We start from the raw sequence: 24,906 nt of genomic DNA, 5'->3' as shown, positions 1-24,906 counted from the left end.
GAGGAGGAGTCGGTCGGCGCCGAGAGTTGACGCGCGGCCGGGCCGGGGGTCGAGTCTCCGCCGCTATGGGGGGAGGCGACCTGGTGAGGGGCCGGGCCGTGGGGAGGCGGCCGGGGCGTGTGGGGACCCCTGGGGGGCGCACCTGGCTCCGGGGGGGGGCGCGGGGACCCCTGGGGGGCGCACCTGGCTCCGGGGGGGGGCGCGGGGACCCCTGGGGGGCGCACCTGGCTCCGGGGGGGGCGCGGGGACCCCTGGGGGGCGCACCTGGCTCCGGGGACCCCTGGGGGCACACCTGGCTCCCCGGGTGGGTTTGGGGGTGGGGTAAATTGGGGGGCCCCAGCCCCCCACCGTGCAGGTCTGGGAGCATGGGGTTGTGTGAGGCTGGGGTGGGTCTGTCATTGTGCTGGGGGGTATTTTACAGCCCTTTCCCTTGATTGCATGGCGACCCCCCCCCACAGTCCCTGGGGCTCCCCTGTGCACCCTGGCTGAGCCCCCTGTGGCTGTGCTGGCCCAGCACTCCCACTCTGCCGAGGGTTTGCCCCAGGGCTTAACTTTCAGCACGCACCTGGCTGGCCCCAGAGCAGAAGGTAATACTCAGTGCCCCATAAGCGTCTGCAGGATCAAGACCCCCGTGTGGCTTGGAGGGGAGGGCAAAATGAGCAGAAAGGATTTGCTACCCTTTGTATTTTCCAGTGTAAGTTATTCGGGGCGAGAGCTGCCTGTTTGTTCTGTGCTGCAGGCAATGTTCTCGCTAATCTTTTCTGTTGATGCACAGAATAAATGTTGTTCTGAGCACCCAGGCATGTGACAATGTGCACCACCATGGGGACAGAACCTAGCTGGGATGCTCTGTCGGGCTGCAATTGAATCTCCTGAGTAGCTACATGAGCATGCAGCGTACAGGGAACACTAGTTTTGGGGCCCCATCTGCAGCTGGCACCCCAAGGTGCCACCCTGTGTCAGATGATAAATAATTATTCCCTAAACCTTTGCCTAAAACTCAAATCTAGGGTCAGTTTGTTCAGTGAAGGTTGTAAATAGTACCAGCAGTGTTCCTATAAGTTGCGTGTTTGTGTGTCTGCTCAGGAGACAATCAGATACCGCCCAGCTGATTTTTACTGGTGGTACACATTTGCACAGGCTTCAGGGTGCGTAACAACATTTATTCCACGCATGGACGGAAATGTTGAGAGGGAACTTTGAGTGCCAGTGCCTTGCAGGAAAGGGACCCCAGAAGAACACTGTAGTTTTACCAAAACAAAAAAGCAGTCCAGTAGCAGTTTAAAGGCTAACAAAATAATTTATTAGGTGGTGAGCTTTTGTGGGATAGCCACACTTCTTCAGACTGAAGAAGTGGATTTATCCCATGAAAGCTCACCACCTAATAAATTATTTTGTTAGTCTTTAAAGTGCTACTGGACTGCTTTTTTGTTTTGATAAAATATCGACTAACACGGCTATCTCTCTCTTACTGTAGTTTTACAAATCCCCAAAGGTAGAATGCAACCTTAAGGCCGCACTATCCTGTGCCAGCCTTTGGGATCATTTTCAGTTGATTTAAAACCTGTGGCTTCTTTGCTGCTCTGGCACTTCAAGCACTGGTTTAAGTGAAAGTGAAACTGATTTGTCTGCTTTGGTAGGCCAGTCTGGCTGAAATTCCCCCAACCCCAAAGATCTAAACCTGATTTCCTGCTGTGATTACGCATCTCTCGCTGAAATCAGGAGGGGAGTTGAGTGTGCACATGGAATGCAGGTGCAACTCTTAAATTCACTCAGTCCATGTCTGTATTACCTGGAAGATCAGCCCGCTCAGGGGTTTGGTTTTGCGCGCCTGGTAGAAACGCACAAAACCAACGCATCGAGGTCAGCAGTCGATCCCTATACTTCTCAATATCACAGTATTCCTGAGTGAAGGTGGCCAGGTAAATTGATTGCAGATAAGTCGATTCCAGCTATGCAATTACTGTAGTTAGAGCTGTGTGTCTGCGGTCAATTTACCTGCCTTGTGTAGGCCAAGCCTCCCTACCCCCTTGGCGTGTTGTTAATCTAAAGTGTTCAAAAAGTAGAGAAGGAAATATTTGTTAAAATCTGACTTCTGTCGTAATGGTGCCCCTCTGATTGATCTCCCTGGTGTCCCTGTGAGAGGGCTTTGCCCCGTTTGGCAGTGGGGTTTTGTGGGTCTGGGGTGTTCCCATTCTCCAACTCTGCTTGTGCTGGTTCCCGTTCTCTGTAGAATCTGAAGAAGAGCTGGCACCCCCAGACTCTGCGCAATGTGGAGAAGGTGTGGAAGGCAGAGCAGAAGCATGAAGCAGAGCGGAAGAAGATTGAGGAGCTGCAGCGGGAGCTGCGCGAGGAGCGAGCCCGGGAGGAGATGCAGCGCTATGCAGAGGATGTTGGAGCCGTCAAGTACGTTAGGCAGCGTACTGTGCTAGGCTGTGTGTGTGTGTGTAGCTTTGTCCCTTGAGAATCAAGCGTGTGTCATTTGTATTCTAGGTACATCACTTCACCTGGAGGAGTTTCTGAATGGGGACATTCTAGTGCAGGCTGAACCTCTCTAATCCAAAACTCTCGCTGGCCAGCTCCATATTCTGGTCTGATTTTAGTTAGCTGGACGACCACTTATCATGGGTGTGGCCTAATTTCCCCGCAGTCCAATAAAGTTTGGTTACAGCCCCCAGTCCTAGCTCTCAGGGTTCTGTGCTCTCATTTAGCGCTAATTTACCCCTAAATGTCTTCTAAGAGCTTAGTAAGCAGTGGAAGTGTTGGTAACGTGCTAGAAAATATTGACTTCCTGTAGTCTGGCAAAATCTCTTGTCTGGCACCGGTCAGCTCCTGAGGCTGCCGGACAAGAGAGATTCAGCCTGTAACACATTTCTTTTGGGATTTGAATTGCAGCTACTAAATAACTAACTTTCCTGGCTGTCATGTTATAACTGTGGGTAACATAAAAAACCAAAGATGCTTGTTCTAGTTAATCAACAATTACTTATCTGTTATTTATTAGGCTCGAGCTATCCAGGTATCTTAGAGCTATGACATATAATTCCATACCAGGAGAAATTTCCTAGTGATGGACTCAAGTATACTGTAGAAATGCCTCCAGTTGTCATTTAAGAATGGACAAAGGCTTGGATGTAAAGAATAATCCCTCTGTGACAGAGAAAGGGACAAGAGGCCTGAATAGGTCCCTGCTGTCTAACCTCTAAATCCTAACTCTGTAAAAATGCACATAGGCATTTAACTTTCCACCCTGTGAATGGTGAAAGTTCAGCACCACTGGCATAGGGTTGTTTAGTTTGCAGGACAGCACCAAAGATAGGGGTTTAATAGTGCAGAGAAATGTGAAACTTCAAAGCTGCTTAGGGGGCAAACAAGGAAATATTTTTGTTTGAAACAGGAAAAAAGAAGAGAAGCTGGACTGGATGTACCAGGGTCCTGGGGGTATGGTGAACAGAGAGGAGTATCTCATGGGCCGCCCTGTGGACAAATACGTTTTTGAGAAGATGGAGGACAAAGAGGCAGGTTGTTCAACTGAGACAGGACTTCTCCCAGGCTCCATTTTTGCCCCCACAGGTGCCAATTCTGTCCTAGACATGGCAAGCAAAATCCGGGAGGATCCACTTTTCATGATAAGGTACTAAAGGTGATACTGACAGGGATGATTAACCTAGGCAGACAGTGAGTTGTTATTGCTGCTACTGATTGGCCAAGGCTTGTGCATGGCTTATCTGTATTAAGACTCATATTTTGTTTGTCATCTCTTATGTCCCCTATCCTCTTGTTTCTTTTATCTGTCTATTGTCTTGTCTTTCTGACTGGAAGGCATTTGAGGCAGAACTCCTGTACTGTACAAGCATACAGCATAGTAGAGACCTGGTTAAGACCTTTAGGCACTGCTGCAATACAGCTGTTTGATCTGATTGGCTTATAACTGTTAGTTATCTCTGCTGTCTCCCAGAGATGTTGCATGCTGTGGTTTAGTTTTTTTTATTTCCGGTATTCTGTTAAGTAAGAGGATTGGAGGGAGGTCCTTAAGGTTTTTCCCCCAAACTAAAGATTATGTAGATCTCTTTTTGGTTTCTAAATGTTACACTATTAATAATCTAGCTCTGATGCACACAGTTATGATGGGATGTGTATATGTTCCATTTCCAAGCTTCTTTTTGTGTTGTTTTTTGTTTATTTCAAACTTGTAAATACAAAGCACTTTACTTTCCAGGATAAGAGGCAGATCCTTTAAACATCTAAGCATGTAAGTAACTTTGTTATCAGACCACCTGTGTCTGGAAAGTTACTCATGGGCTTAGGCGTTTGCAGGATTGGAGTCCAATAGTTTAGCTCAATGTATGTGGGATTTTAAGCAGGCGATAACCTCCGATAAGAGGGTGTAAATTCTAAATGTATCAAAAAGAAAAAAGAGGCTGCATTTTCTACAAGGCTGTAATTTTACATTTATCATAGATGTGAATGGTTGTATCACAGTTGTATCACATGGAATTAAATCCAGCAGATGAGTTTTTAAAGAGACTGGATAATGTTATGAACAATAATCATAGTTATGCTCTCAAAGGAGTGCTGTATCTCACACTGCAGGTTGTAAACTGATTGCTCTGTGACTCTAGAAAGAATTTTTTTTTTCCAGGGGCAGGGCCTTGCAATTGTGTGGTTGCATTCCATTACACACATATCACTCTTGACTGAGGTATCAGACATTTATATGTGTCTCAGCCAGGCCTGCACAGGGATATGAAACAGTTTCTTGACTGATCTTGCTATTCAGCACTTCAAGTTGGAAAAAGGAACTCCAGAAACACAGGTCCTTATCCTAAAAAGTCTGCCATAAGCCCCAGTCCTTCCAATACACACATGCCTAACTTTGCTGCCTTGAATGGCCTCATTGGTTTCTGTGAGACAACTCCTGGTACTAAAATTAAGTATGTGCTTAAGTGTTCACAGAATCCAGGTTGATTTATGCTTTGAATTAATATTTCATCTTGGCTGTTATTAATGTGAGTTAAAATCCTGCGTGTTGCTCGTTGTCTTTAGGAAGAGAGAAGAAGAGAAAAAAAGAGAAGTTTTGAATAATCCTGTAAAAATGAAGAAAATCAAAGAACTGGTATGTATTTCTTAACAGAAATTAGAAGCAGAATTTGCATTGAATTGAGCTGAGAGAATACCCTTCAAGGAAAGGAATTTATTTCTAGTCCCTGCCTGCTTTTGGTTGAGAACAAAATAACCTCTTTCATATAAAAAGTCTTAAAAATAAAATGCACAAAACCCCAAAGCTGTGTCATCTTCCCCTTTCACTTATTTGTTACGTTCTTGTAACACATTATTTTCATTCTGAAATCTCCTGCCACAGATCACATAGTGAAGAGGGCTCCATAATAGGAGTCCCTTGTCCTCTGGTAAGAGATTTTTCAATGAGTGTGCTGGCCTGAGATGCTTTCCCTGCAGAATCTATTCCTTGTGCAGTATCCCATGATGGTGTCCGCCTAATGAGCTTTTGAGTAGCAATGACCAGCACTGAATTTGTTTTTTTTGTTTTTTTGTTTTTTCCCCCACAATAGCTGCAAAGTAGCTTGGAAAGAAAGGAAAAGAAAAAGAAGAAGGAGAAGAAAAAGAAGCACAAGAAACGCAGACATCGAAGTTCCAGCAGCGAAAGCATCAGCAGTGATGAAAAGCAAAGCAGAGCAAGGTACCGTGTGTGTGTGTGTGTGTGTGTGTGTTTTCTCCAGGAGGGAAGAAAGTTCACTCTGTGACTCTTAAGGTCCATACATTGTTTACTTTGCTCCAGGTGACAATATATTCATATGCATTTAGGCAGAGCTGAATGTAAATCTCAACAAATCCTTATTCCACCAGGTCTTGTTTAACCAGGAGTAGCTGGGGTATTTTTGGCTTTCCTCCCTTTTTCGCTGTGCCAGTCCCAGTTGTCCTTGACAGTTAAGGTCACTGTTTGCACAAGATGAACACTGTGATCCAAATTATTGCTGAAGTCCTCTACTTCACCCTGCATTCTTATCCCCTTACCCCAGTCCTTTGAGTCCCTGCTCTGCGCATCTCCATCTCAGAGTGGTCCCACTCATGCATCTTAGGCTGCCCTTCAAGGCCCTCTACAGTTTTGCCACTGCCTACGTCTCTGCTCGCACTTTCTGTGCTTTTCCAACCCTCTGGTTTTGCTACTCCATTCAGCCTCTCTTGCTCCTTGCTTTACAGCTCTTATGCTGCCCCTAGGCTTGGAATGATTTCCCCCTCTGTCAGTCACTCCCTCTCGTAGGCATGGGAACGAAGGAGAGGGAGGTGCTGCAGCACTCCTGGCCTTTTCCCTGGGGGCTCTCCTGCCAGCAACATGCCCATGGGGTCCTGGCTGCTGGTGTTGGATGGGGTGAGGGGGCTCAGCACCCCCATTTTTCAAAATATTCCCGTGCCACTGCTTCCTCTCGTTCAAATTATTTTTAAATCCCATTTATATGAATCCAATATTTTATCAGCAACAGTCTCTGCACAACTGAACCTCACATCCCTGGTTCGCTGTCCCTTCTTGTGCTTCCCATCTACCCTTCCCTGTCCCAAAGCTCAGAACTGAAGAATGTCTCACTCTGCTCTTGTAAACTCTCTGCTGATGCTTGTTCTCTCTAGTGATAACATGGTGACTTAGGGGGGATAACACACGAACAGCCACTGTCACCAGGAGCTGGGGGTGCCACTACATTTTATTAGGCTTTTTTAATATTTTCTGTAGGGAAAAGCAAATTGGGAAAACACACTCCAAATACGTTACACTGGTGGCTAAATTCTGAAAGGTTTAATGGGTATAGTGGATGAAAAGAGAGATTGCATTCGTAAGTTTTTCCACTCCAAAAATAGTACTTTAATTTTTCCCTTTAGATCCAAGAAGATAGCTAATTCTTGGGAACCTGTTCATCCCAAAGTCCCAGGGTACGGCTTACAGGTAGGCATATGTGCTTTTCACAACTTACTGTCTTTAGAGTGTTCCTGTGTACCAAAGAGCAAAACATGGGTCTGGAAGGCTGCGTATACACTAGCAAATTCTTTTGAATAAACCAAGCCTTTTCTGAAAGAACCCACGGAGCATCTACCCACAAAATGCATTCTTTCAATCTGAAATCGAAAGAACACAACACTTTGTCCAGCAGCCCTCTTCCTCTGCCAGATGAGGAAGAGCACCTTTTTCTGAAAGATTCTTTTGGAAAATATACGTAGATGCTCCAGGGCCTCCCCCGCCTTTTTGTTTTCCAAAAGAGTGGTCTTCCTGGCACCAGATTTTTTGATCCCTGGCCTGTTCTCTAAAGAGTGGGGGCCATGTGGACACTCTATGGAAAGAGCAGATTGATTTTTACTATATTTTTAATCCACTTTTTCGAATTGCGCTCTTTCGAAAGAAGTTTTTTAGGAGGAAATCTTCTGGAAGAACTCCTTTTGAAAGTTTGCTGTAGTGTAGACACAGCCCAAGGGATTATCAGGAAGGAGGTGACTGAATGGGTAGACTCCCATTGCGATCAGAGATTCAGGTTCCATCAGGGATACTGTCCTTCCAGCAGAGATGCTTGAGTGCTGCCTCCTCTGTTTGGCTTGAAGTGGTTTCCATCCAAAACACAGTTTACAGTTTGGTTCAATGTTTCTCAGCTCCCCCGCTATGCAAGTTGTTCCAGCACTCCCTGCCTTCCAAGGAGGATAAAGCACTAGCACTAACTTGACTATTTTGTCTGACTTTATACCATGCCATCTAAGCACCTGGCATGAAATAGTGACTCCACTGAAGACAAGAATAAAATAACCATGTATCCAGACTTTCACCACTAGTCCTCCAAAACAGACCTTAAAAACCAGGTTCTTGTGTCCCCTAGTGGATGCTAAAGATCTAATGGGACTTTTCGTAAGAACAAGGATTTGCCCACAGTTTTTTGGCTAAACTTTCTTGTCTCCTTACTATTTTGGAGAGATGCTTCATGTCACTCCAGAAATGGCTGCATTGTGGGTGCTCTGTGTGTGTGTAGTAACAAGTGCACTGGAATTCAAGATACAATAGAAATGTTTAAGATGTCTAAAACCTCTGCTGTGGACTACGTACAGAGTGACCTACTTGTGAATGGATGGATTTGTAGAGGATACATTTAGCCTCTGTCCTATGTATACACATGCACTTTGCCTAGCCTATTTTTTTTCTGCCTCACCAGCACGACACATGGGCTCCAGAAACTGTTGTACTTTTAATTGCTTTCACTTGAAGGATTCTCTCTTTCTAATTCCAGAGTAGAGACCTTGACCACAATCACAGGCCTCGGTACTCTCTAGCAGCTGGCCAGGAAAGAGCCAGCCACAAACACAGAGACCACGGTAGGTCAAGGAGCTGGTCCGTGTCTCCTAAGAAAGATGCTGGTAAGAGGAGTACGGGGGAAGAAGAGTCTGGCCATGGGAGGTCAAGATCTCCCCCTCGGCATGGTAAACAGTGAGTATGAAATGTTAACTTTTGAAACAGTAAAATAAAGGGCCTGCCTGGCTTCAATGGGGAAAGGAATCCTTAGAAATCAGTTGACTGCTTAATTCCTCCTATTAGCCTGTCAGCCTCCTTGTAACTCTTTCATAAAATGGATCTGCAACATTGATTTCTCACATCGCTTTTTCCCAGTGGTGTGAAATTAAAGCTGCTGGAATGATGGGTGCCTGGCTTTGCAGCAAGTATCCAAGGGATTGCCTTTTTAGCTGCTGGAGAGAATCCCAAGCCACAGGGCATGGGAAGGATTTGATTTTAATTGTAATCCTTGAATTCTCACTTTATCCCAGAAATGAAAAAGGGTTACAGGGTAAGGTGAGAGATACCTTCCATGAATTAAACCTGAGAGAGAAATTGCTTACATTTAATCATTCTTATGGTGGAAAGATTTCTTTTCTCCCTGTGTATTTTCACAACATTGACACACCCTTCTACTTCAAAGCCCCCATTAACTCTTTTCCTGCCAGAAAGGACGTTTAATAAAATATTACTCAAAATTCCTACCCATGCAAAGTTGCAGCCCAATAAAGGGAAAACTGAAAGAGACACCATGAAACGTACTAAGGACTTTGCTCTTGCATCAGCTTTACATGGAAGGGGCTTAGTATGAAAATGGTCAGTGGCAGTAGAAAACCCTAAAATAGATTGTTAAAGGGATATTTGTTTAAAAAAAAAAGAAAGCTCATTAGATTCTAAATTACCAATGGTTTAAGCCTGCAGTCTCCTTGCTGGTTTGTGTAGTTTTTCCACACACATTTTTGTATTCTTTAAACCTTCCTTTCCCCTCTTTTTGTGAATAAAAGTGCCCCGTACCCAGGTGTGGCTCATCACTATGGCACCTCCTGCTGGTCACTGGGGAATTACCTCAATCCAGCCTCTTCCAGCTGGTGTCTTGCCCCTGTTACCTGCTATCCATTCTCCACTACTTGTGATCAGGACCCATCTTCCTCCCAGACCACAGAGCCCTTCTCTCAGGGTTTTGCCCTGCAACAGTGCCTCTGCTCTCTGGGGTCCTGACCCTCAGGGAACTCCAACCCCTTATGCCCATCTTGCCTCAGTCACCCTCCTGCCAGTCATCATCTAACATCACGGGCAGACTGTAGTCTAAAGTGGTCACTCATTGTTAGCAAGGGGGCGTGGACCTGCTGCCTTTGCTGGCCCTGATTTCCTCTCTGCTAAGCCTCAGCCTGGGGTTACTCAGGCCAAAGCTCCCCTGGCTCACCCTACCTTTCACCAGCACTGCTCTGTCCCTGGTACCTCATGCTAGCAGGCAGTTCCGTCCCTTTCTCTCTCTCTCTGTCCAACAGCTGGAGCAAGAGGGTCCTCAGCCATCTCTTTTATACAGCCCCACTGGGCTCTGATAAGTTGCCACAAGTCCTCTTCCAATGGGCTCCTGGGACAGCCCTCTCCCAAGGCTGTTTTTAACCCTTCCTATTCTAGCACGGGGCAACCGCCCCATCACAGACCCATACAAACAAGAAAAGCGGTAGAGCAGCTATTTGGGGAAACAGTAAAAGCAAGTATACTCACAGAGCTGTCGAATGCACAAAATAAACAACCAGAGGAATTTTTTTCCCTTTAATATCTTTCAATTATATCATTTTAGGGCAGGGATGAACAATCTCTGGCCCATCAGGGTTCTATGTGTGGCTCTCAAGACACTTTGTTTACCATTACTCATGTCTGGATTTGCCAGATTCTTCTGGCTTCCATTTGCACAGTTTCCCTCCCACCCACCGGTGCTACTAAAGTAACACCCACAAAGCCAGGGCACAGGAAGTGAGGTGCAAGCTGACTGCACACAGCATTGGCTGAGAACTGGGTGCTCCCTCTGCGTCCATTCAAAGCACTGCTGTGGTTCAAACAGCACATCCAGCAAATTCTAGGCATGCAAGCACTATGCGCAGAGCAACGCTCTCCTAGGACACCATCTTAGTTACAACAACCTTGCAACTCACTGAGATAAAGGAGAGCTGCTTGTGTGGCTCACTCATGAGTGGCCCACTCCTCGGTTGCCCATTGCTGTTTTAGGGGCTTTTTGTTTAAAAAAAAATAAAGATCACACTCCAGACTGACCTTTTTTTTTTTTTGAGACAAAAAGGACAAGAAGTCTTGTGGCACCTTATAGATTAACGGTTCTATTGGAGCATAAGGTTTTGTGGGCACAGACCTGCTTAGTCAGATGCAACTTTTTGACATTATCAGTGTCACTTTAAAATACTATTTTGAGGGTTGATGTGGTGTCAGGAGCTTTAACAAAGTGTTTGGTACCATGAGACACTCTAAAAATATATATGAAGCAACTAGAGGATTTATCCAGCATTGTTCAGGTCCTTAATTCAAATAATTTTTTTTTCTTCATTTAAATCACTGTTCTGGGCTGTGGCTGGAGGAGTTTCAGTATGCAGGCTGCCCTGGGGACAGGGGACACTCCCTGCCCTCTCTCACTGCAGCAGCTTGGGGCCAACTGAGGAGAGCCTGTCTATTGCCTCTGCAGCTGCCAGAGATAGTCATTGTGGTCTGTTGGATGCCTGGTTAATACAGGAAGAGGCTATAGATATGTTGATGATGTTGTTTTTCCCCCGGGTTACAGGCACAGCACCAAGGTGGATAGGAAAGAAAAGGAAAGAGCGAGGAGCCCTTCCCCTAAAAAGGCATACCGACGACAGCATGCTTCAGGATATACTAGGTAGGCAAAATTTTGCACATGTGGCATCTTCGTAGGGAAGCTGTCTGTGCTGATCCTAAAATAATACATTGAGAGTTCTGTAAAAGCATAACTATATGAACCAAAATAGTCCCAAGGTCCGACAGGTGAGGTGAACAGTCCTGACAGTGTTTTGCACTTCAGAGTTCATTGTGTTTTAACATTTCGTACCACTTCCCATTATGATGTGTGTTCTCCTTCCTGGCTGCCAGTTCAGGTACCAGTGGCAGAGAGGAACACAAAGTCGTCGTTTTCATCCCACAGACTGGTAGCTAGAAGCATTAAATATCAAGGTTTTGGTGTCCTCTTACCAATCAGTTTGAAAAACATAAATGCTTGGGTCTCCTTGAGCCAGAAGGAGAACAGTGAAGATTAGAGTACAAAAGACAAAGGCATGTGCTGGAACACTTTGCTGAATCAAGCCCTAAAAGAAAGCTTACGTCACAATTCCAAAAATTTGAGGACCAAACTACTGTTGTGGAAAATATCTTTAAGAGATGAGTGATTGTGTGGCCCACTTCTGTTTACGTGGCGTGAGATGCCTTTTTGAGTATGTTTGTACTTCAAAACCTCAACAAACAAAGAAGTTCTCCTGTGGGCTCGCTGTGTGACACTCCTGCAAAAATAAAAAATCTGCGTGCATTAACAGGAATGTTGTGTGCAAGACATAAGCCATCCTTTCCCCCAGTCTGCGCTGATCAGGCCTCAACTGGAGTACTGTGTCCAGTTCTGGGTGGCACATTTCAAGAATGATTTGGAGAAGGTCCAGAGAAGAGCAACAAGAATGATTAAAGGTCTGAGGAACATGAGCTATGAGGGAAGACTGAAAGAACTGGGCTTGTTTAGTTTAGAAGAGAGAAGACTGAGACGGGAAATGATAGCAGTTTAAGTACCTAAAAGTTTGTCACGTGGAGGAGGGACAAAATTTGTTCTCCTTGACCTCTGATGATAGGACAAGAAGCAATGGGCTTAAACTGCAGCGAGGGAGGTTTAGCTTGGACATTAGGAAGAAGTTCCTAATTCTCAGGGTGGTTAAACACTGGAATAAATTACCTAGATATGTTATGGAATCTCCATTATTGGAGATATTTAACAGCAGGTTGGACAGCCCTCCATCGGGGATGATCTAGATCAAGGATCTGCAACTTGCGGTTCTTATATGGACTTCTTTTGTGGCTCCAGATACTATAATTGCAAAGTTTAAAAAAAAAAAAAAAAACCTGCTCCTGATTATTTATGATAAAGGTGAATGTCCAGCAGTAAACATGTATTGCATTACAAATCATTGTGTGTGTCCTGTTCTTAAAATAGGGGTACCAAAAAGTATGGTTTGACATTTTTTATTAAGGACTGTCTCGTATTCACGTGCATTGTGGCTCTTGAGTTACTGAGTTTTTTATCAAATTTAAAAACAGGCTTTTCTTGCTATTGAGGCTGCAGATCCCTGATCTAAATGGTGCTTGGTCCTGCCATGAGGGCACGGGACTGGACTTTATGACCTCTTGAGATTCCTTCCAGTTCTAGTGTTCTGTAAAGGGGTGGACTGTGTCCTTGTTGTGAATAAGTTCTACATTAGAGTTTGGGAAGGGCGAGGTGGGAAAGTTACCATAATTAACAGTGCGATTTCTGCCACTGTACAGAAATATCTCTGCAGAGGAGCTAGAGCGTAAGCGTCAGGAGATGCTGGAAAACGCCAAGTGGCGGGAAGAGGAGAGAGCCAACAATGTCAGGAGACACCGAAAGGAGGAGGAGCGAGAACGGGAACTAGAGAAACTCAACTCCCAAGATGGGGAATTCCTACAGTGAGTATCTTGCTAGCCTGCTCCTCTGGATAAGTTAAACCCAGAGAATAGTCTCCCTAGGGAATGGGTGGTTGTCCCAGAATGTGAGACATTTAAAATTAGACTAGACAGAGATGCTGTAAAGAATAACACTGCACTGGCTTCAGGTCCAGATGAGGTACAACTTGATGGGGCTGTTTGATTCTATATTGTACAGTTTGGTTAAAACAAATTAAACCTTAGCTCTAAACAGTGCCTTTTTTTGTCTTTTTTTAAAAAAAAAAAAAAAAGGAACCAGTACTCAGCCAGGTCCCCACCTTGGCTGCCGAAGTGCTGGTACTCAGTACTGGCACAAAAAATCACTGCTTCTAACTCTGTAAACAAAAATGATCATGGCTGCCTAGTGATTTGGCAGTCCCACATTGGCTAGGGAAGGATTCTCCCAGTGCAGAATCAGGAACACAGCGGCACAGGTGTCTTCTGAAGACCCTCTGGCACACCTGGGTAATGGAGGGTGGCAGGAGTGGTGGTAGAGGCAGGGCCAGACTGTCACCCACTGCTGCAGCTCTCTGGCACCCCTGTGTGCTGGAGGCTGTTCTAGTTTCTGGAGCCACCCAGAATTGGAAAGGCGCAAAGTAGCTTAAAATCCGTATAGACAGCTCTCTTGGGTAGGGTAAATCTCACCTACCCTCCCCCTTAGAGCAGATGAGTTGACAAATTGTGCATTACTGGAGGGCATGGGATGAACACAGAATGCTGTTTGATAATGTGGCTTAAGTTTTAAAGAAAATATGTCAGTGATCCCAATTATCCCTTCTCGTCTGTAGCTACCATTGTGGTTTACAGCATGAGCTGTAGCATCTGAGCTCCCAGAGAAGCACTGCCCTGGTTTTGGGGACAGATTGCTTTTCCCTCTTGTGTGCTTCTCAGAACATGACCAAGTCCCCAGTGACAGGTTCATTTGTAATTAACATTTCTGTTTGGAAGATTGAGGAGTAATTGGGAACTGCTTCAAATCTATACAGAGAAACACTGACCCTGCTTAGACAGTGTTGTCTGTCACAGGCTAAACTGGTTTTTCCAGTGCAGCCTAGGGTAGGAAGCAGCTGCCTGTTTTTTGTTCTAATTCATGCATGGGAATCCAAGAACCATGAAAGTTTCCTGGAAGGACGGTAATGTTTGGAAGGATGGTCTGACTTTTCTTTTTCCTCATTCTATTATTCTGCAGCCATATAAAACTGGAGAGTGCATCCACTTCCTCTGTAGAGGATCGGCTCAAACGCAACATCCACTCGATCCAGAGAACTCCGGCTGCCCTGGAAAAGAACTTTATGCAGAGATGAAACTTGCTCTCTTCCTGCTGATTTTCTGGTTCACGAGGGCATCTTCAGAACAGCTCACAGGAGACTTCTCAGAGGGGAGCTGGTCTGTGCATAGAGGAGTCTTCCAACAACCTGCACAGACTCCTGCACAGATAGTTACTCTGTGAAAGAGAGCTGGACTTTGCTGCATCAGCAGAGTTCCTTGGCCTTCTAGCATTGTGAATGCATTTATACCTAGAGTGTTAAATTGCAACAAGCTGTTTGCTGGGATTACCCTCCACTTTTGTAGTCTGCTTTTAACATTTTGCCACTTCCTGCTTCTTTTTGCCCACCTAAACGAGGATCCATTTTTAATGCTGTTATCAGCCAGAAATTTTTGTTAACTAATTACCAGGTTAATTGGGCAGCTTGACCTCTTTCTATGCCTGAGAAAGGATCTGTTTTATCTATTTCTAGAATCAGCCTTGGGAACCAATTCACGTGTGGAGTAACTCTTCTAACTTCTGTGAAGTTACACCAAAGACAGGATTAGCTTGATTAGTCTTCACTGTCACCCTTTTGGGGGTAAGCAAGGCAGGATGTTTCAAGTTAGTTTCAGCCAGAACTGATCTGTGAAATAGCTGTAGAAATGTGCTGAATTGCTCATAGGTTTGAATATGTACCAGCAAGACAGATGCAAGTGAAAGGAAAAATGAACTGAAACAAAATTAAAAGAAGACGCAGATGATAAGAGACAACATTCCTCTGGGATTTTGTATATATACCCAAAATGTGCATAAGTATAGGTCTGTATATATGACTAAGTATTTTTAAAGTGCTTTTTTTTTTTTTTAAATGTCTAACCCTCTTTTCTGGAAACATGTCAGATTCTAATTGCAAAGAGCTCAGTCACTTCATCATTTAAAGTCAATTAGGGATTAGTGCAGCAGGTTACAGTAGCCTTGGAAATGTCCTCTTCCTCCATTATGATGAAAATTTGTTTTACATACAAAAATAAAACTGTTGTTCTGATAAGCGGGCAAAAGATGTGCACTATTGAGTAACAAAATTTTGTTTGTTCACGGCAGGTGCTGGGGAGGAGACATTATTTGGAGGCTGGGGACAGGAACATGAGCAATTTAAGTGGAGGTTTCCTCCTTTTTATGAGATGTCATACTTTGTACCTGCGAGAGCAAATTTTCATGACAGTTCTGTAAAACTGATTTAAGTACTGTCGTCTTTGAATTGATCACATCACATATAATGTTTTCCTGTTGGCACATAGATGATGATTGATTTATAGTTGCTTATTGGTGGGTTAATCTAAAATTTATGCATATGGGAGTGAGAAATAAACCCACTTTAGGTAAACTCTTAAAACTGTTTAAAAAGCACTGTTTTTCTCACCTGCCCTTGTGCATTACCACTGTAAATCTTTTTCAGCCTTACTCCCATGAGTTCTATTAAATGTTGTGTGGCCTGTTTTACCGTTCCATGATTGGTCTCCTGGTTCATAAACTGCTTTTGTCACAGAAAAAACAGCAGGGACTTGCACAAAAGCAAAGATTAGTGGGAAAAGGTGAAACCAAGACATTTGAGGTCCCTTGAGGATTAATCTGATTCACACTAAACGACTAGTCAGCAACCTTAAACTTGTATCTCGATAAGGCAGCACATCAACCAGCTGCTATCACTGACTAATCAAAGCTAGCAAAACAAAAAAGCAGTTAAGTAGCACTTTGAAGACTAACAATAACTTATTAGGTGATGAGCTTTTGTGAGAAGACTCACTTCTTCAGAGCTGGAGATTGTGCTGTACTAGAAAGGTTGCTGAAAGTGAATTGGCATGACAATTATATAACAGATACAAACAAAAAATTGAAATGAAAACTGACCTATCAGATGCATAGGACAGATGGGGAAGATTGGAGAGTGGGAGGGGAGAGAAAATCACTAACTGTAAGAGTCTATTGAGTTAAGTGACCTGCCTGAGATCACTAAGAATATCAAAGATGAGGAAGCTGTCTTTGTTATGCTGAGATAATTGCTTTCCCTACTATGAGCAATTGTCAAAGTATCAAATTTGAGCATAAATTCCAGTTCAGATGTTTCTCTTTGTAATCTGGTGTTAAAGTCTGTTTGTACTGAGACACACATTCTCAGGTCTTTAACAGTGTGACCCATTTAACTGAAATGCTCACTGACAGATTTATGTGTATTCAAATGCCTAATCAGAGCTAGATAAACCACCCCCGTCCCTCCTTTTAGTTCTAGGACTGCACCTCTCTTAAGAGGCTCCCCCTCTTCCTCTGCCGGGAAAGGTGAGAGGCATTTTTTACCTGTCTTTGAGTTGGAGGGGGAGGTGGGTGGAGGGAAAAAGAAAGCTGCTCCTATTGGTGTTACTGGGGGGGTGGGAATAGAGATGCAATCCCTGGCTTTCTCCCTCCCAATATGCGGATCTTGGAGTGGCAGCAAGGGGGGCCCCTAGCACCTCCCTCCTCCCCTTACAGCACGTGCGTAAAAGAGAGGGAGGAAGCTGCTAAGCGCCACCCCCCATGTGCAGCTGTGCCCCTTTCACTCGCCCTTTAAGAGCGTGTGTGACACAGCTAGCAGGCCATTCATAATTCCAGGCGCCTCGCTGCTGATTGGCCACACAGGGATGGGGCGGGGTCTTACGTGATGTGTCAGTCAAACTGGGCGAGACCATCGCTGGCGAGAGCAGGAGGTCGATATTATTTTCCTCCCTCCTTCTTTACCACGCCCCTTGTGGCGGTGCCCCCTTCAGCCGCGGATGACGGATGTATCCGTAGCATTTCCTAGGGCAACTCGCTCGGGACTAGTCCTGGAGGCAGACAGTGGCTGCCCCCTTGCGCTCCTGCCCTCAGTATCCCTTGTCTATGCGGGAATGGTAAATCCCAGTCCTCTCCTCCCCAGCTCTCCGCCATCTTGGCGCCTCCTCAGTGCGGGAGCCGGAGCGGCTCCTTCTTAGCGGTGGAGGGAACCACTGCGCGGACGGGAAGGGGGGGGGGCAGCCAGCGGGTCGGACCGAACCATTGTGGGGCGAGGGAGACGCTAACTGGCCGGGCCTAGCTGACAGGGACGGACGGCTCCATCGGCCGGAGGGTATAGGGGGGCGGGCGGAACCACTGTCGGTGGGGCGTGTGTAACGGGCCGGGGCGGAACCATGCGGAGGCGCCGCTAGGAGCTGGGGGGGGAGGCGGATCCGCCATGGCCTCGAACTGCGCGGGGGGCGCCTCGGCGGGGGGCGTCGGGGCGGCGCTGGGGGCCGCGCTCAGCGCCAGCAAGACCAAGACCAAGAAGAAGCACTTCGTGTGCCAGAAGGTGAAGCTGTTCCGCGCCTCGGAGCCGCTGCTCAGCGTCCTCATGTGGGGGGCCAACCACACGGTGAGGCGAGCCCGGGATCGGGGCCCCTCCCCACCCCCACCGCCCCCTGTCTGCCCCCTGGTCTGGGAGTCCCCCCCCCGTACTGTGGGGAGGGGGGCAGCTGCGCCCCCTGTCGGCCCCCAACCCGGGATCCCCAGGGCTTGGAGTCTCCCCTTGTGTCTGGGGGAGCTGTATCCCCTGGGAACCCCCAACCTGGGACCCCCGGGCCTCCAAACCTGCCCCCATCTTGGGGGGGGGGAGCTGCACCCCCCTGGAATTTCCCCTGAGCCTTGGAGTCCGCCCTCGTGTTTAGGGGAGCCGCACCGTGGGGGATGCACCTCCCAACCCCTGAGTCGTGGAGTCCCCCACAAGGCTGTCATGTGCAAGGCCCAACACAAAGCCCAGCTACCTGCCCCTGAGGACAGCCCCCCATACTTCTTGGGATCCCTCGTGCCCACCCGCTCCTCCCCAGTCTTCTCCTGAGGGCAGATATATGGTGAGGACCCCCCCCCAGGATTGGAGCCTTTTCCTGATTCCCCTGAGGACACTCCCTTCCCCTTGGCCACCCTCCTCCGGAGGCTCTCAGTGTCCCTAAGGTGGCCAGCGCATGGTGAGGAGATGCTGGACGCATCCCAGAGATGTTCTCTGTTCCCTGGGATCAGGGCCCCCACCCTGAATGCTCCTGTCCCTCCCCTCCACGCACATCCCTCTTTCTTTGGACACCTGTGACTCAGGTATTGGAGCCCATCCTGCAAATGGCCAGGAAACCTCAATTATTTTCCCCATCTGCTCAGAGCTGTGACACTTCTCAGCTCAAGGACAGGGCTTCCCATCTCCTGGTAACCAGGAAGCTTTGCTTGGGGAGGGAGGTAACAAAAAACCCAGAGATCCTCCTGAATCACCCCTTTTTTCTGTCAGAGGCCAGCCACACAATGAGATTCTGGGAGACCCTGTCTCTCTGGTCTCCCCCATCCCAAAGATCCTCTTGTTCCTCCATCTCCTTATATGGAAATTTACTTTCCTGTGGTTAGCCAGGAAGGACTCTTGGTCCCTTCCCCCGCTCACATAAGCACTGGAGATTCCCCTAATGTTAGGAAACCAGAGAGCCAGTCTTCTCTGCATCCTCAGGACCAGATGTACGATGAGGAGAGGCCAGGATCCTTTTCCCTTTCATTCCTCCCATGGAAAGCTTCACCCCAAACCTTGGAGCCCATGCTGAATGTTGACAATTTGGGAGCCATGTCCCAGATGAGATCCCAGGGCATTGAGGACCACCAATTTTTTTCCATGGGTTGGAGTAACAATCCACTTCAATTGGAAATGGGGGTTTTTGTATTTCACATGAATCTCTGAGGAGCACTCTGAGTGCTTTACCTGTGATAGTGTCCTTTGGATCCTGCCTCTGACAGCTTCATACCTTACTTATTATTCTTTTTCCTTCAGCTGTCTGTGATTGCCCACAAAATTTTGCACCGTTCTCCTCCTATACCTTGATGGACTAGATTGGAAAGGACTGGCTCATGGCTGTGGAAGATAAACTGCTGTGGCAGCAGTTAAAGATATAAAATCCATCATCCTAGTAAAATATTCTTTTGATCATGGGATTCTAGAAGCCTTTCCCTTCTCCTTTCCTCCATTCAAACTTAATGTACGCCTCTTCAGGACTGGGAAAACATTTTTTCTCCCAGAGTGAAAGGGCCTAAGTCATCCATTCCTACAGAATGTAATTTGCTGATTATTATTATTTATAAAGCTTTCTAGCCCATATGGTGGTGAAGAAAACCTCCCAAATATAACTCAGAGCATGTTCTCTTGCTGAGTCAAAAGATGCTCAGGTGTTGCTGCTGCTGCTCAGAACTTTGACAAGAAGCTATCTAATGAAATTAAAAAAGACTTACTTCCTTAGCTTCACTGTTGCCAATAGAGTCTCCAGAAAATGTGAAATTAACAAGATTCTTGTCAGCTTCACTTGCCTAGAGTCACTTGGTGGCCATGGTTCCTTTTTCACTGGTTGTGGCTGGTGCAAATTTTTCAAACCTTGAATTGTGACATTGCAAGGGAATCTATTAACTCTGAGTACACTTTGCTGTGAAATATCTACCCAAAGAAAGGCAGGCAAGCCAAAAGTTCACTGTGAACACCAAGCTAGTAACATGATTATATCCAATCATATATTGTAATGAAACTGCTGCCAGAATCTACAAGGCTGCATTCTGTCGCAATGGAAAGGGGTTTAGAAAAATACCAGTTGAAATCCACTCTCCCCAAGTGACAGACATTTGAGACTTCCTAATGAAATGTTATCAGTTAATTTTGATTTTACTCTGTGCCTCTGGCCTTGTTGCGAGAAGACATTTGGGTGGAACTAAAACAGTTGGAGCCCAGCTTCACCACTGTGTAAAGCAGATCATAGTTTAAATTATTTTTATACGCTTCACCGATGAGCAGTTGTTCATGCAAGCCTGTGTTTCAGGAGTCCTCGGAATATGGCATCACAGAGTCATTTGCATATGAGGTGGAATTGCTTCCATGTTGCACACAAGTGGATTAGGCCAAGTTTTATCATGCAGCAACTGTGTAAACAAGGCCCGTTGCAAATGAAAAAGAACAGCTGAACCTGTGCACAATTGGCCAGTCTTGAACAAATATTGACAGGAAAGCACCTTTTTACTTTACAGTTTGAGAAGAAATCTGCCAAGCTCTCAGGATGACAACAGAAGGCGGAGTAAGGATTGTTGTCACTGACAGCACATGGACTAGCCAGTGCATGACTGCCCAACTGGTACATGTGCTTACTTAAGTCAAAGGCCTGAGACTAGCCAGTGAAGCACATAGTTGGGAGTTTTATTGATCGTGTCCACTGCCTGTGTATTTATGCCACAGCATTATCTCAACTTTCAAAGCCCTGTCCCAAAATAAACTGGGCATAATGTAATATGTAGGAAGGATTCTCTGCAACCCAATCTCTCTTTTGGTTGTTTCTGAAAGCTTGGCGAAAAATCTGAAAGGACTTCTGTGGGAAGTTAGGGCTCCATGCATGACCTGTGTTTTCTTAATGGAAGTTATTGAAACAGACATAGTGAGGAGTCCTGTCTTCCTATTGGATGGTATTAAAACAGACTAGTGTTTTTAATAAGCTTGCATCCAAGCATGGCAGTTGTCCAGGATGCCTTGCTGGGCACTGGTTATACTGGTTGGTATGCTATCTCCGATTCCGCTGAATTGATCCAGTGTGAACAGGAAGCCATGAGCTTTGCAGCTGTATGAGTTCAATCCATCTTCTTAATTCTATCCATCAAATGTACCCAAAGTGTCTGCTCATCAGCAAGGCCCCAAAACATGGCAAGCAGAGTCTAAATTCTGTTCCAAGGTCCCTGGGGCATGTTAGAGGAAATTCTGCAAAAACTTCAGATGTTTTTGGTGTTTTAGAGGTTTTTACATTATATAAAACGAAGTAGCCCTGTGGCATTTATTTTGCAATTGTGGAATAAAAAGATTAGCTGGAGGTTTGCTTCAGTGGTCAGTGGCGAGTGTGTTAACAGGGCTGGCCATGTCACTGCCATCTGTAGGCTTCAGTGTTAACTGCTTTTCGAGATGAATGAGGTGAGTCACACCTCATTGCTCTTATGCTTTTTGAGGGAACACACAGCCTGAATGTCAGTGTAAGTATATTTTCAAGGTTATCTTTGCAATTATAAGGGCTAGAGACTCTTTTTTTCTAAAAGAAATTTGCATTCTACAGCCAATTTTGCTGCAAAGGATGAATTCCATGGCTATAGAATATACCGAGCTCTGCCTATCAGAGAAGCCCATTGGAAGAGCCAGAACATGTTTGCGAGGATACACCAAAATGGGTGTCTAGAATAGTTGCACTTAGGCCAAACTGTTCCACGGATAAATCAGACAAACCACCATTTTATGTAATTTGTCTGCTTGTTTTGTGTAGATACACCCTGGGGTCTATTAACTTGTTCTGGTAACGGCTAGGCCTCCCTTGTGATTAAACAAGCTTGGTAGTAGCTGATGCAAAAACAGCACGGGTGGGCAAAAATAGATGTGTCTGGAGATCTTAGTGCATTCAGATTGGGAGTTATTTTTTATATCCGTTTAGGCTAATTCTCTTTAAACTGTCTTCCTCCTTACTGGCTAAATGAAATTTAAATGGAGTGGCTCAGAGCTGGTTTATGATTGCATTTTGATAATTTGTGGCCCTGCGTAGACAGGACCAATAGTAATGATGGTTGGCATGTGAATCGAACCTGAAACCTTGCCTGTGCTCTCCCCCCCCCCCCCCCCCCCAAGAAAAGTATGGAAAAACTGTGCAATGAGAGAGAGAGAGGGATCCAGAATGATTCTGCTTCCCATTCATTACTTGCATTGAAGAATGAAACCATTTTTAAGATGCCATCCTTTGGGAGCTTGCTCAGAGATGCTGCTGTTATGGCTTCTGGGGAAGAATAGAAGATTCAGAATTCTTGTTGCTGGCTGTGCCTCCTGCACATCGCTTCATTGCCTGATTGAAAGTGGTTGTGTAAGGGGGAGAGAGGGGATACACCAAGATGGGAACAGAGGTGAAAATATTGACTTGTGGTGACATTCTTGCAGGGAGTAACTACGCTTATGGAGCGACGGTGTTCTGTGCAAGCAGTGAGATCATAGTTCTCATTGTAAGGTACTGGTTAGAGCATATGTTGGGATTCATGTGTTTGCCAGTGGTGGTGAGTGTTTCTCCCTGTTTCTGCATGTTGCTGAGCTGTATCTGTGTAGATCATTAGGCATTGTTCAGTGAGCTGTAGATCTGTGGTGCTTGGTGGGAACAAAGGGCTGGCTTCTGATCTGGTGCAAGCAGGTGCATTTCCTTTGTAATTTGTATATTTGTGAAACTGTCTCTTTGCATCTTGCTAATGACTTTATTCTCTCTTCTTGAATTACCATTTATTGGCTGAAGCATCACCCAGTCTCACAGGATCGCTGGGATTTTGTGCTTAGCTAGTACAGAAGGCAGGTATTTGGCATTCAGTCCAAAGAGCAAAACTGGGATTTGAAGCACATGCCTCTGTCCTGTATTGTGTTTGATATGCTGTATAAATTCTGGCCCAAAGAAGTATCTGCAGTACAGGTTGAACCTCTCTAATCCAGCATGATTTTGGTTAGCCAGATGACCACTTACAGGTGCAGCCAAGTTTTCTGTCATCCCATAAAGTTTGTTTGCAGCCACCAGTCTTGGCTCTCAGTGTTCTGTGTGAATATCTAGCTGTAATTTACCCCTAAAAGTCTTTGAGAGCCCAGTAAGCAGTGGAAGTGTTGGCAATGTGCTAGGTAATATTGACCGCCCATTGTCCAGCAAATTCTCTCTTTCAGCACCAGTCAGGTCCTGAGAGTGCTGGATGAGAGAGGTTCAGCCTGTATACTGAGTGCTAAAGTCCACTAAACTGATGCACTCAGCCTACCATATGCCAATATTCATAACATCTGTAATACTGATTGTTTCTTTTGTGGCTGTAACTGACCTGCAGGGGGTGCAGCATACAGCAACTGGAATGATACCCAGCATCAATAATCTAGGCCAGAGATTCTTGATCTTTGCCCTTCTCTGACTCCAAGTTGCAACGAAATGTATTTGGAAACTTTGTCTTCAGATAATGAAGGCAGATAGAGTTTAGTGGGTTGGATTCTGACCACGTCTGTTTCTCGCTCTGCTGCTGTTTAACCTTGTGACCTAGGGTGAGTCACTTTCTCTTTCTGTGTCTTGGTTCCCTATTGTGTATACGTGGGAATAATGGCAATTACCTATCTCACAAGGGGCTTGAGAGGTTACATACATTAAAGATTGTAAGAGGACTACTGTGATTAGGGTCACATGAGCATGTTACATATACCAGAAAAACTGGGCTGAGTGATCTCATGGCCTACAACCCTAGCACATTGGGCAGATTCCATCACAGCTCACAAGGTAGTCAGGGTTGGGCCAGGTCAATGGAGATCACTGAGCTGCTTCACAAAGAGGTGTGTTCATTGTCGCTAGGAGATGCCCTTCCATTAATTGGTAACGTAACCGTATCAGAAGGTGGTGCTAAGGCCTGCATACCTTCCTGCAGGAGGCTCCATCTCTGGGATGAGATGTAGAACCAAGATTCACGTTTTGTGATTATGAAGAATCCCATAGCATAACCTTTCTAATCACACTTTAGCTCAGAAAATCTCATCCTTTTCTCAAACAAACCCACACCCTGGGGTTTCAGTTGTGTATAATATTCTTCACTTTCTCTCCTACGCCATTGCGCAATAGTACACTCTGCTCTTGAGAGGTTGTATTCCATGCCAGCTGTGGTTACAGCTCAGCATTGGTGAAAGTGATCCCTCCATAGGTCCTTTACCTACCTGGTTAGAGTGTCGTAAAGCTCGATTAATGCTTTGCATTCCCTGGCTGAAAGGCACTAGAGGAGAACAAAGTATTTTTTATTTTTTGAGCACATTCCTGCCATAAAGAATCCTAGAAAGTAGACTTGAATACTCCGTCATTTGGTTCTTGTTAGTAAACAAATTGTGTTGTCCCATCAATTTACTAATGGTAATTGCTACTTTGAGGCTAGAGTCAGGTTTTGAAATGAAATTATGCTTTTCCTGTTTATCCTGGGAACAGCTGGCCCTGAACGACAAAGAATATTGATGTGTCTTAGTCAATAAGAAATCACCCTTGGTAAAAAGGATGAATTACCCACTGCGAATACATGCAAAATCCTATTGATTATGGCTGCCCAAGAATTCAAGGCACTAAAGAATACCTCAGCTTGCCCTGCTGGTGCATTTACAGAGCAATATGAGCTGTTTACATTTTATCTTGCACAAAGGAGGAAATTGCATGTCTTAGCTAATAGTATTGTTCACACACCCACGTGAAATCAGAAGCGTTCACTCTTTGTTGCATTGACTTTTCCATCTGAGATGTTGTCATATAGCTGGATCTGAAGTGTGACCTGTTGCTAAACCCTGCAACCTGCCCTCCAGATTCTCACATAACCGGTGCTTTTGGCTTTAAATTGCTTAAGATGACTGGCATGCGTCATCCTATTTAAATTTGAATTTACAACAGAAATCCGGGGAAGAGGATTGATGACAGATTGATTAAACTCTGGCAAAAATACAACAGGGCAGATACAGAATGAGCAGCAGTAGCAGGGCATGCCCCTCTTACCAGCATTACTTTATTGAGCA

At 45.5% G+C, this 24,906-nt stretch overlaps 2 protein-coding genes across 3 annotated transcripts in view; both read left to right on the top strand.

The window, feature by feature from the left end:
- Positions 1–22: 22 nt before the first annotated feature.
- On the top strand, positions 23–15,796 carry CWC25 (CWC25 spliceosome associated protein). 2 transcript variants are annotated; one of them, XR_012642689.1, is made up of 11 exons: positions 23–83; positions 2,234–2,406; positions 3,398–3,634; positions 5,047–5,116; positions 5,571–5,698; positions 6,892–6,955; positions 8,277–8,473; positions 11,112–11,207; positions 12,866–13,027; positions 14,235–14,892; positions 15,396–15,796. XR_012642689.1 is itself a non-coding variant. In XM_074978804.1 (10 exons), exons 1-10 carry the CDS (start codon positions 66–68, stop codon positions 14,347–14,349), a joined length of 1,260 nt encoding a protein of 419 aa, XP_074834905.1. In that variant the 5' UTR covers positions 23–65; the 3' UTR covers positions 14,350–15,796. The 2 variants fall into 2 exon arrangements, 1 of the variants encoding a protein (XP_074834905.1); XM_074978804.1 differs by having other exon boundaries at positions 14,235–15,796.
- Positions 15,797–17,535: 1,739 nt separating this feature from the next.
- The window catches only part of PIP4K2B (phosphatidylinositol-5-phosphate 4-kinase type 2 beta), a 33,690-nt gene continuing 26,319 nt past the window's right edge, over positions 17,536–24,906 (top strand). The window contains exon 1 of the mRNA XM_074979014.1: positions 17,536–17,712. Coding sequence (XP_074835115.1) covers positions 17,536–17,712 — 177 coding nt within the window. The remainder of the gene's footprint in view (positions 17,713–24,906) is intronic.

The sequence above is a fragment of the Carettochelys insculpta genome, chromosome 28 (genome assembly GCF_033958435.1).
Source record: "Carettochelys insculpta isolate YL-2023 chromosome 28, ASM3395843v1, whole genome shotgun sequence".
Lineage (NCBI taxonomy): Eukaryota > Metazoa > Chordata > Testudines > Carettochelyidae > Carettochelys > Carettochelys insculpta.
This window is presented reverse-complemented; position numbering and strand designations above follow the sequence as displayed.

Bases quoted from the DNA above. Each gene is read 5' to 3' on its own strand.
- CWC25 (XM_074978804.1), top strand. The intron at 3,635-5,046 runs GTACTAAAGGTG...CGTTGTCTTTAG, and splicing joins GATCCACTTTTCATGATAAG to GAAGAGAGAAGAAGAGAAAA. The intron at 13,028-14,234 runs GTGAGTATCTTG...ATTATTCTGCAG, and splicing joins CAAGATGGGGAATTCCTACA to CCATATAAAACTGGAGAGTG.